At 40.6% G+C, this 12,095-nt stretch overlaps 1 protein-coding gene and 1 pseudogene across 1 annotated transcript; both read left to right on the top strand.

The window, feature by feature from the left end:
- The first annotated feature begins 26 nt into the window (after positions 1 to 26).
- Positions 27 to 1,835, top strand: LOC144663411 (uncharacterized). Its single transcript, XM_078524345.1, has one exon. The coding sequence runs from the start codon at positions 89 to 91 to the stop codon at positions 1,109 to 1,111; it is 1,023 nt and encodes a 340-aa protein (XP_078380471.1). The 5' UTR covers positions 27 to 88; the 3' UTR covers positions 1,112 to 1,835.
- Positions 1,836 to 7,496: 5,661 nt separating this feature from the next.
- On the top strand, positions 7,497 to 9,484 carry LOC144646349 (uncharacterized; annotated as a pseudogene).
- The last annotated feature ends 2,611 nt before the right edge of the window (positions 9,485 to 12,095 follow it).

The following is a 12,095-nucleotide window of genomic DNA, read 5'->3' as shown; positions in this document are numbered from 1 at the left end:
AATAGTAATGTTTAATTTTGGGGCTCACGGATTTAACGTTAAACTACTGCTCACTAGTATTTTGTAAAAAAGATTGCATTACGCCGCGATGTCGGGTAACTTCCTGGTCTTAAATCTTCTGCTGAGCAAGTTAAAACGATTCAAATTGAGTGTCGACAAGTTGAACAAAAAGGGAGAAACTCCTCTGATTGTCGCATCGAAATCGGGGAATTTCTTTTGCGCGCGAATTCTCGTTTCCGAAGGCAAAGCTTTAAAAGGAGCCCGGGATTACGTTGAATTCAAGACTGCCGACGAATGGGGAAGGACAGAAGAGAGTCTTCGATCGGCTTCGAAGTCGCCTCTTTTCCGAGTCATGCAACTCCCACCTCGTATATCAATAGATTCTACAAAACGAGGATCGCTCAATGATCATTTATCAAAACAGACCACTGGTAGGCCGAACACCGCTCCGGGGAACCTATTAAGTCAAGCCAGCGAGAAGAATCACCGTGAAAATCTCAGAGACCTTTTTCGCGTGTACGAGGGACACGTCTCCAGTGCGTTTCGTCGCGGCGTCAAACCGAGGCCAGTTGTGATCACAGAATCGATTTGCAGCCTCACCGAGAGCATGTCTCAGGAAGATGGAGATGATGTGTGCGTGCTTCCTTCACCAGCAATCTCGCCAATATCATGTCAGGTTTCGCGGCGCTTTAGCATCAGCAGGGCGAGTAAACTGGCCGTCACTACAAACGCGTTCAGACGCGCTTCCGTAGCAACCGTATCAATGGCTACAACGAGTAAACCGTTACAAAGGCGAGGATATCAATCATTCGGTGCGACGACGGGACGAAGACTTTCTCAGTCAATGCCAGTGTCACCGAGAATCAGAAGAGGATCAATGAACGTGATGAGTAAAATAACAAAAGTTGCTTCGCTCAATGTCAACAAGGACAAAATGGATGCGCCGAAAAACAAATTAGTTCCTGAGGGTCCGCCTGCGATTTCTGTTACTTCGGATAAGCTATTAGCTAAGCTTCAGACTTTGGCTGAAGAAAGTGATTCAGAAGGAGAGGAGAACACAGGGGAAATATTACAAAGAAGCTCGCCAGCAAATCTTTTTGGACAAATGTAACTGTAGCTAAAGCAATAAGACGAAAGAAAGATGGCATATTTATTGGGTTCCGTGAGAGAGGCTGGAAATTCAATCGATTCAGTAGAACCGTTTGCGGCAAATGAAAATATTTCATATTATCTTCTTGCAAGGAAACTCTCTCAAATGTAAGGAAGATCCTCGTTAACATTTAGTGTTAAAATCGTTGTTTAACTATCGCAGTTGTCATTTATCTTATTTGTTTTTAATTTAAACTACTGTTTTGCGCTGGAATCGCTGTATTAAAGAAAGACAGCTTTGTTATTGTTTCAATTACTTTTGCGTTTGCCGTATTTGGTTTTTAGAAGCAGGAAATTCAACCCAAAAAGCGACACGAAAATTAGTGCTTTTAGACAATCAAAATCTGTTAGCAGTTGTTTTGACCGGTACGGCCGAGAGTTTGTGTCCCAAGTTATTAGCATTTTTCGCGACCAAAGCGACGACATGTAGCCAAGATTTCGTTTTCTGGACGATTTTCTCTCGCTGATACAGGGTGATATGTTTCCAAACCTTTTCCCAAGACTCGGCTGATTCTAGGTCATTCTAGGCCATATCGGATTAATTTAGAGGATCACCTTTCTAAAGCGAATTTCCTACACCGTTAAGCAAAATAAATATCAGTATACAGTAGAACCCCGGTAACTCGAACTCGATAACTCGAACAACCCCGTTAACTCGAACAAAGTTCCATTTCCCTTGGATTTGAACCCACTTTTCATTCATTTTTACTCGGTTAACTCGAACTCGGATAACTCGAAAACCCCGCTAACTCGAACTAAATTTCGTTTCCCTTGATCAAAATTTGGGTCAAATTTACCCCGATAACTCGAATTGTGGTTCTTGCAGCTCGCCACGTATGCCCATTGATATCCCATAAGCTTTTCTTGTCGTGTAATCAGATTTAAACACTAAAACGAATACTACAGCAATTTGATTTTAATTAGAGCAACGAATAGATCACGTATCTGACAGTCATTTTCCACTCTTGTCACAAAAATGTTTGATCGTGTGAGAGTTTCTGACGAGATAAGTTTAATTTGCACTGTTCTGTGTACTGAAGTGCTGAAAAATCGATAAACTATCAATTATTAACTTGGCAAATTGAATATTTAATCGACCCCGATAACTCGAAACCCCGCTAACTCGAACTATTTTTCGTTTCCCTTCAGAGTTCGAGTTACCGGGGTTCTACTGTATATAAATAAACATCAGTAAAAGTATAAAGTAATTTAAGGAAAGAACGAGACATCTTATGACGTGTGAATCAATATATAAGACAAATGAACAGGAAGACTGCAATAAAAAGAGAGTGAAAGAAAACGAAGTCTTATTATTTTTTTGGCCATGCGGTAGCCAATCATATATGAACGTTTTAATAATCGGAAAAGGGTAGAGGGAAGGCGTGCTTGATTTTGGTTTAAAAAATATTGTATGTAGTTAATTGTCTTAATTAGATAACTCCCCATTTCAATAGAGAACTTTCTATCTTCTGACTCTACAGCCGTTTGATATACCGGTTAATTTGCTCCTCGCGAAATTTCGCCCTGATTTCTAATAGCTGAGATGGATACTTCTGTTTATGGACTTCTGGTATAGAGCCGGATAAAAAAAATTGATAAAGATGAAAACAAATAAATAAAAAAATAAATAAATAAATAAATAAATAAGCAATTACGTGCTGACAAGGCATTTCGGCAAGTTCTCGCAAACTCCCACTCTTGTTTCCATGACTCGAAAGAAAAATGAATAATGTTTTCTATTTCTTAATTCGGTGTGTCTAGACTGTCCCGACCCTTTTTCCAGGTCCCTCTTTTTCTCGTTCTCACTCGCTCCAAGGGAAGAGGAGAGACACTGGGAACGAGAACGAGACTGTGCCCCAGCTCACTAATCTCGAGCCCAGAGTCCGCACACAAGACCTTTAATTTAAAACACAGATATACATAATAAGAATACTGAAGAGATATACTTACTGAAGGCACAAGGCACTCTATATTTAACTCTTCCTTCTTCTGTCTTGCAGAACATTGTTGTTTCTTCCAGTTCTCTCAACGGTGTGTTAAAAATAAGTTCGGCGTTCTCGACTCCCTTACGTCCTAGGAGATTTTACTTACGCTTAGAACTTAAGCATGCGCAATAAAAACAGGAAAACCAGAACTTCCGGCATGATGAATTTCATTTTCTCAGAGTCCGTCCCGGTGACCTTCCGCTGACCGAGGAGCTCGCGGACTTTGGGCTCTAGATTTCCAGCCCATCCATTATAATTGACTAATGGGTAGGATAATTCTGCGTTCGTGCCTAGCGGCCCATCAAGCCGGAGCTTATCCCGGTTTTAGTAGCTTGAAGCGACTCGGAGTATTTCTACTCCCCCTGGATGGGATGCTAGTCCATCGCAGGGTTACACCCCAGCATTAAATTCGGCTGTATTCATTTAGAGGTATCGTGAGAGTGAAGTGTTTTACCCAAGAACACAACACAGTGACCCCGGTCAGGGCTCGAACCCGGAACGCTCGATCCGAAGTCCTCCGCGCTAACCATTACGCCACCGAGCCTGCCACATAATCGTTTCATAGTGGAGCGATAAATCTTGCAAGGGGTCTGTAGTATTTATCCGGCATTTATTTCACCTGTTTGTTTATTTAGCATTTTACAAAACTTTACCAAATAGCCGAGTAAACTGTAGGGTACAAGTTGTTGGTTGCTCGTTAGCGACCTTCAGATTTGGGATCAATTTAGGTTTCTGGGAAACTGCTCACCTACCCCTCCCCAAACCTAACATTAACCCTTACTTATCGCTTTGGGCAAAATGTTAGGTTTAGGGAGGGGTAGGTGAGCAGTTTCCCAGAAACCTAAATTGATCCCAGATTTGACTACGAGTACGAGATCGAGTACGAGTACAACTGTGGAATTTCAGCACAATCATATCCCCCAAGCTATAATTCTTCCCTTTTGCTGACTAACACATAAATAAACGTTAAGGATAAGATTGGTGTGATATATGATTATAGGAGGCACACGAATTTAGTTTGAAAACTCGTACTCGTACTCAATCTCGTACTCGTAGTCCAATCTAGGAGTCAAGAATGGTCCCTCAAAATGTCGCAGTGCTCGCAATGCTCGCAAAATTTAGAGGGTGCTCGTTTGCTCGTGCTCGCACATTTTTACAAGTGCTCGCATGCTCGGTTTTTAGTGGAGGTAGGTTTTTGAAAAGTGCTCGTTGCTCGCAAGGCTTATTTTTGTCAATGCTCGTGCTCGCAAAGAAAAACGCTGTGCTCGCATGCTCGCAAAGACCATTTGATACCCCTCAATCTGAAGGTCGCTTCTAGTTAGTTTTGGACCAGAAGGCGTTGAAAACAGCCAAGCCGTAGTGTGCGTATGTGCATAGAAGGGTTTTGCAACGCCTTGAGGCCAAAACTTCTTTTTATTTACCAGCTGTTAATGATTTACCTGGTTATCCTAACCTTACTAACAGGGCATGATATATTTTTCCGATAATCTTGTGTTTTATCAGGGTTTGCATTTAAAGTACTTTATCGATCCGAATGATACGTCTGGCTTGCAAGTATACTTGTTTGGTTGACATGGCGCCCTACAAGCCGATGAGCAACGGTTGTGTTCCACTGTATATTTCTTTCCCTTGCTGTCAGTTGTCTCCATTCTACACGTTGGCCAACTGTTTTTGCAGGAACACTGAAACATAACAATAATCAGAGTCTGCGGCTATCAAATGATTGCATAGTCGTTCAACTGATATGCTTTGCGATCCTTTGTTTTTGTTTTGAAAAGCTAGCTCTTGTCCCAAAAGACACCCCCCCCCGGGGGGGTACTCGACATATTTTCGGGTAGGTAGGTGCGGCCCGGCCTTCTAAACCCTGACCCTGTTTAAGACACGAACCTCTGATTTTCCTACCCTGTTTAAGACAGAATGCCAATTTTTGATACCCCGTCTAAGACATAAACAAGTACCTCACTGGCTTTGTTGTGATCGTGAATTAAGCTAAGTATCAATGCCGAAATCAACGTAAGTCAGCAATATGAAAGAATTTGTGAAAATTTGGCTTGTTACACCTCTGCAGGCATATAAGCCTATGCTGTTTGACACTGGTCCATGCAAAGATACCCCGTTTAAGACAAAAAGGGGTAAAATATATACCCCGCTCAAGACAGAAAAGCCTGAAAACCATACCTTATCGGGCCGCACGTCCCCGTTAAGCCCTAATAAGGGAGTGCCCCCCCCCCCCGGGCAAAAGACTCCACACTGGAGAGCTGGTAAAAATCGATGGTAAACAGTCAAATCACTTTATCCGAAAAGCGTGTTAACTACTTAGCTAAAAAAAAAAAACAAGGATGGAAGAAGATTGAAGCAACTCAACTTTCTCTCAATTTTCATATACGAAAATTGTTCCTTGGCGCGTAATGCATCTAGGGTGAATGTGGGCCTTTAAGACAGTACTAAAGTAAAAAGTTTTATTGATTGTTGAACTGAATTAATCTTGTCTATCCTTATAATAAAAATTGCCAAAGTAAGTCTGGCTACCAATCAAATGTTATGTTTTCCATTAAAGATCAAAGCTACCAAATAAAAGCTGTATAACGTTCCTTTTCAGTGGTAAAGAAACATGAGACTATGAAATTGACAATTGATAAGTTTGATAACAAAGCTCTTAGATCTTTTGAGAATTATAAACCCCGCAATAGCGAAAAGATTTTACTTTTGTTTATCATAAAATAACCATCGAAAAATTAACTACCCAGAGCTGATGGCTAAAGGCACAAAGAATTCCTTAAAGACGCACAAACAGGAGTGAGAATATAGCATTGCCACGTAATAAAAGAACCACAATCAGATTTTAAGTTTGGTTGGTCAGGAGTCAGTATATACTAATTATGCAACGCTTTCGAGTGGTATACTATGGAATATCCCACGAGTCACTTGTATTTTCTCGGTATACACACGAGCCTTTAGGCGAGTGTGTATACGAAGAAAATACAAGTGACAAGTGCGATATTCCATATTATTATTCAACAGATGCGCGCGCTGCCCATATATGGTCAAAATGTTAACGTTATCTGTCATCCGTACATAACAGATATCCTGCGATATACGTAGGTAGCGAAGATTCGTCCGAAATCTTGTAAAGCGCTGCATAATTGCAGTTTTTCTGTCTGCAAAAATTGTTTTGTTGACTATTCGTTGAATAATAAAAAAATTATCCTGCTCAATCTTGCGGAATATCGTCTGATTTTAGCCAACCCGGCCTACGGCCTCGTCGGCTAAGTATCAGGCGATATTTCGCGCGATTTCGCAGGATAATTGTTAAGTATACCACGAGAAAGTGTTGTGTAACTATTTTATACCATGCCATAGAAAATACGCTCACTAAATTTCATCGAGAATAAGATCGCAGCGCACGATGGGAAGGTTGGTTTGAATACCGTCGAATATACAACGGCTTTCCTGTATTCTGATTGGCTGTATTTTCTATGGCATGGTATAAAAACCAATATCTTCTACCATTCATGTTTTGACGAAACACCGTTTTTTTAGCTATTAAAAAGTTTTAAACAGTTACTATTTTTCTTTAATTTAACACTGTTATGATTTAGTAGTAATCTTGTGTCGCATAATTGTGTCATAATGATTATCGGCCGAGTGCGATTTTTTTAAAAAAATTAAACGAGGTTTAACGGAAAAATTAAATTATTTTTTCTCTTTTCTTCTTTGATTCCTCGACCTTTGCCAGACGTTATTTAAGATGTGATTAGAAGCCTATTACTCAGAATGTTCCTTGTTAACAAACTCGGATATTACAAGTTTCAATATTTTGTCCAATTCTGTCTGTAGAATTGTTATATATAAGATCAACAAATGGGACCCTACTGCGCGGTCGCCTGCAATTTTTTAATCGATCATCCGACTGAAGTATAAGAAATCGGAGTGAAAGCGATTTACCGCTAAACCGTAAATAAGGGAAACATTGCCAAAGAAATCGCGAAAACAAAAAAAAATGAACTCATGCAGAACACGGAATTATTCTGTTGTCAGCTCATTCTGGCGATCAGAGGGACGCCATGTACAATCTAGATTATGTACTTCTGCATGTACGTATGTTCAGTTTTCAAAGAGATATCTGTCAAAACTTGTCTCGTATATTGGAATGTTATATTTTAAACGAAGTTTTTAGAAATGGCATTTGAAACGCAAATGTATTTTCTTGCATGTCGCTAGTCTAACAGGAAAATCTTTATCATTGATGACATTTGTGTAGCTGGTATCCGTTCAACCGGGAAGTACAGTTTACGGCAATTTCGGTTCGTTTTATGTAGCTTACCAGTGGTGGTTTCGCTCTTCGTCTTCTCCAGGAAAAACATGGCAGCAATTGTATTGACAGGACAAGAAGCAAGACCAGGAACCATTTCCATGTGCGATCCATGTTAAGCCGACGTTTGTTCCGAAAAAATCGGTTCTGTTCTGTAAAGAATGAAAGCATCAGCAAGCATTGTCTTAGTTTGCAAATCTAAAGTTTTAAATATCGCCGAATTATTGCTTTCAAGCACAAGAATGGAGATATACAAACCAGTTTGTTATTTCGTCTTGAATAAGCTCCTGTTGTGAGCAGCACAAGCAACGAAGAAATCTTGTTGACTGAAGTTTTATTCTCCTACCGGTTTCGTCTGATAACTAAAGACTTCGTCAGGGAGTTTGAACAAGATTACATTGGAAACTTATTTTATACCTATTTAATGTAGGACAAATCACGTCCCCATAAGGGTGTGAACAACAAAACACCCACTAGAAATACGCGCAGGATATGACTAAGATCCTGCGTAAAATAGTAATGTTTAATTTTGGGGCTCACGGATTTAACGTTAAACTACTGCTCACTAGTATTTTGTAAAAAAGATTGCATTACGCCGCGATGTCGGGTAACTTCCTGGTCTTAAATCTTCTGCTGAGCAAGTTAAAACGATTCAAATTGAGTGTCGACAAGTTGAACAAAAAGGGAGAAACTCCTCTGATTGTCGCATCGAAATCGGGGAATTTCTTTTGCGCGCGAATTCTCGTTTCCGAAGGCAAAAGCTTTAAAAGGAGTCCGGGATTACGTTGAATTCAAGACTGCCGACGAATGGGGAAGGACAGAAGAGAGTCTTCGATCGGCTTCGAAGTCGCCGCTTTTCCGAGTCATGCAACTCCCACCTCGTACTTCAATAGATTCTACAAAACGAGGATCGCTTAATGATCATTTATCAAAACAGACCAGTGGTAGGCCGAACACCGCTCCGGGGAACCTATTAAGTCAAGCCAGCGAGAAAAGTCACCGTGAAAATCTCAGAGACCTTTTTCGCGTGTACGAGGGACACGTCTCCAGCGCGTTTCGTCGCGGCGTCAAACCCAGTCCAGTTGTGTTCACAGAATCGATTTGCAGCCTCACCGAGAGCATGTCTCAGGAAGATGGAGATGATGTGTGCGTGCTTCCTTCACCAGCAATCTCGCCAATATCATGTCAGGTTTCGCGGCGCTTTAGCATCAGCAGGGCGAGTAAACTGGCCGTCACTACAAACGCGTTCAGACGCGCTTCCGTAGCAACCGTATCAATGGCTACAACGAGTAAACCGTTACAAAGGCGAGGATCTCAATCGTTCGGTGCGACTACGGGCCGAAGACTTTCTCAATTAATGCCAGTGTCACCGAGAATCCGAAGAGGATCAATGAACGTGATGAGTAAAATAACAAAAGTTGCTTCGCTCAATGTAAACAAGGACAAAACGGACGCGCCGAAAAACAAATTAGTTCCTGAGGGTCCGCCTGCGATTTCTGTTACTTCGGATAAGCTTTTAGCTAAGCTTCAAACTTTGGCTGAAGAAAGTGATTCAGAAGGAGAGGAGAACACAGGGGAAATATTACAAAGAAGCTCGCCAGCAAATCTTTTTGGACAAATGTAACTGTAGCTGACGCAATAAGACGAAAGAAAGATGGCATATTTCTTGGGTTCCGTGAGAGAGGCTGGAAATTCAATCGATTCAGTAGAACCGTTTGCGGCAAATGAAAATATTTCATATTATCTTCTTGCAGAGAAATTCTCTCAAATGTAAAGAAGAAAATCCTCGTTAACATTTAGTGTTAAAATCGTTGTTTAACTATCGCAGTTGTCATTTATCTTATTTGTTTTTAATTTAAACTACTGTTTTGCGCTGGAATCGCTGTATTAAAGAAAGACAGCTTTGTTGTTATTGTTTCAATTACTTTTGCGTTTGCCGTATTTGGTTTTTAGAAGCAGGAAATTCAACCCAAAAAGCGGCAGCGAAAATTAGTGCTTTTAGACAATCAAAATCTGTTTGCAGTTGTTTTGACCGGTACGGCCGGGAGTTTGTAATCCAAGTTATCATGATCAGTATTTTTCAAAAGCGAGGACATGTAGCCAAGATTTCCTTTTTTGGACGATTATCTCTTGCTGATACAGGGTGATATGTTTCCAAACCTTTTCCCAAGACTCGGCTGATTCTTGGCCATATCGGATTAATTTAGAGGATCATCTTTCTAAAGCAAATTTCCTACACCGTTAAGGTCGTTAAGCAAAATGAATATATATAAATAAACATCAGTGAAACTATTTAGTAATTTAAGAAAGAACGAGACATCTTATGCAGCGTGAATCAATATATAAGACAAATGAACAGGAAGACTGCAATAAAAAGAGAAAGAAAGAAAACGAAGTCTTATTATTTTTTTGGCCATGCGGAAGCCATTCATGAAAAGGGTAAAGGGTAGGTGTGCTTGATTTTGGTTTAAAAATATATATATATATATTGTATGTAGTAAATTAGATAACTCCCCATTTCAACAGAGATCGTTCGAATTCTATCTTCTGACTCTACAGCCATTTGATATACCGGTTAATTTGCTCCTCGCGAAATTTCACCCTGATTTCAAATTGCTAAAATGGACACTTCTGTTTATGGACTTGTGGTATAGAGGATAAAAAAAATCGATAAAGATGAAAACAAATAAATAAATCTAACTTGATTTGATAAAAGGTGTCTCCCGAAATTTGACATGACACCGTAGATCTGAAGCCCTATTTCTGTAACGAACGCTGAATGAGGGCTAATTTTAGCTCAAGTTTAACGTAAGGTACTCTAGTTTATGTGTTTTTTAACCAAAAAGACTGCATATACGGCATTTTGTTTAAATCAAGAATTCTATCAATTTAATTAAGAGTGTTTACAACTTGAAATGTGAGTCAAAATTAATACCAAGATAGACATAAGAAAACACTCGGCGGAGAGCTGAACTGTAGCTTTCTTACAGCATGCACGTCTCAAATAAACTGAACTAAAGCATTCTACATCGACATTCGATTCAACTTTAAGCAAATCAGGCGAAATATCTGAGGAAGCGGGCATGTGTTATCTCAATTGTCAACTCCATTGTCGCGGCCGGAAATGCACACGATCGCATCGCCTCCCACTAGCGAATCACAGAGAGCTATGAACTATGAGTGTTAGCTAGGCGGAGAACGCCTAAAATTGAGGGAAAAAGAAAACTATGTACTCACATCAGCGCTTGAAGCGATTCCTTGGCTATCCACTTCGACATGTTTCTTTTAGAAATAACCGACAATGTCCCGGATGTATTTGAATCTCGTCGAGCGCGTAACGCCCGCTCCACAAACTTCAACAGTAAAAAACTAAGTCTTTAGCCACGGTAAAGTTCAAGCCAAATATCGTTATGACCGCCTTCAAATCAGCCCGTATAGTCTAGTTCCGAGTCCTAATTGATGTGGCTAAAGACCTTTGCTGTCTAAAGCAAGCTCAACATTATCTGTACCTGGCAAAACGAGCCGACCGGTTATCTGTGTTTAACCGCCTAAAGCTCGGTTTGAGGTACGATAACAGCCGACGCACAACTTGCAAATCGTAAGACTTTCACCTTCACGGGACTTAATGATGTCCTCCGGCAAACTTCCTTTAGACAGCAGAATGGAAAGCTATAGATCACAACTGTTCTACTAGTTAGCGCGCGCAACTAGAATTCAAATGAAAGAGAGGGGTTGGAGTTAGAGACTGGGCTAGACTAACCACAAGTAATTCTAGGGGGAGGGAGACGGGGGGGGGGGGAGACAGGGAGGGAGAAAAAAAAGTAAGATTGCATTCACTACATTAGACAGGGCGACATTTCATTGGAAGAAAGCCGAACAATTCTCCGTATCCTCAAAAAAAACAAAATATGAAACCCCATACATTCCTTAACAGCCCGATAGCCACCTTTTATCAAATCAAGGTAGAAATAAATAAATAAGCAATTACGTGTTGACAAGGCATTTCGGCAAGTTCTCGCAAACTCCCACTCTTGTTTCCATGACTCGAAAGAAAAATGAATAATGTTTTCTATTTCTTAATTCGGTGTGTCTAGACTGTCCCGACCCTTTTTCCAGGTCCCTCTTTTTCTCGTTCTCACTCGCTCCAAGGGAAGAGGAGAGACACTGGGAACGAGAACGAGACTGTGCCCCAGCTCACTAATCTAGAGCCCAGAGTCCGCACACAAGACCTTTAATTTAAAACACAGATATATAATAAGAATACTGAAGAGATATACTTACTGAAGGCACAAGGCACTCTATATTTAACTCTTCCTTCTTCTTTCTTGCAGAACATTGTTGTTTCTTCCAGTTCTCTCAACGGTGTGTTATTAAATAAGTTCAGCGTTTTCGACTCCCTTCCGTCCTAGGAGATTTTACTTACGCTTAGAACTTAAGCATGCGCAATAAAAACAGGAAAACCAGAACTTCCGGCATGATGAATTTCATTTTCTCAGAGACCGTCCCAGGGACCTTCCGCTGACCTAGGAGCTCGCGGACTTTGCGCTCTGGATTTCCAGCCCATCCATTATAATTATAATTGACTAATGGGTAGGATAATTCTGCGTTCGTGCCTAGCGGCCCATCAAGCCGGAGCTTATCCCGGTTTT

The sequence above is a fragment of the Oculina patagonica genome, chromosome 1 (genome assembly GCF_052425735.1).
Source record: "Oculina patagonica isolate OP01 chromosome 1, crgOcupat, whole genome shotgun sequence".
NCBI classification, from domain to species: Eukaryota; Metazoa; Cnidaria; class Anthozoa; order Scleractinia; family Oculinidae; genus Oculina; species Oculina patagonica.
This window is presented reverse-complemented; position numbering and strand designations above follow the sequence as displayed.

Excerpts from the sequence above, each read along its gene's own strand:
- LOC144663411 (XM_078524345.1), top strand. The coding sequence starts at position 89 with ATGTCGGGTAACTTCCTGGTCTTAAATCTTCTGCTGAGCAAGTTAAAA.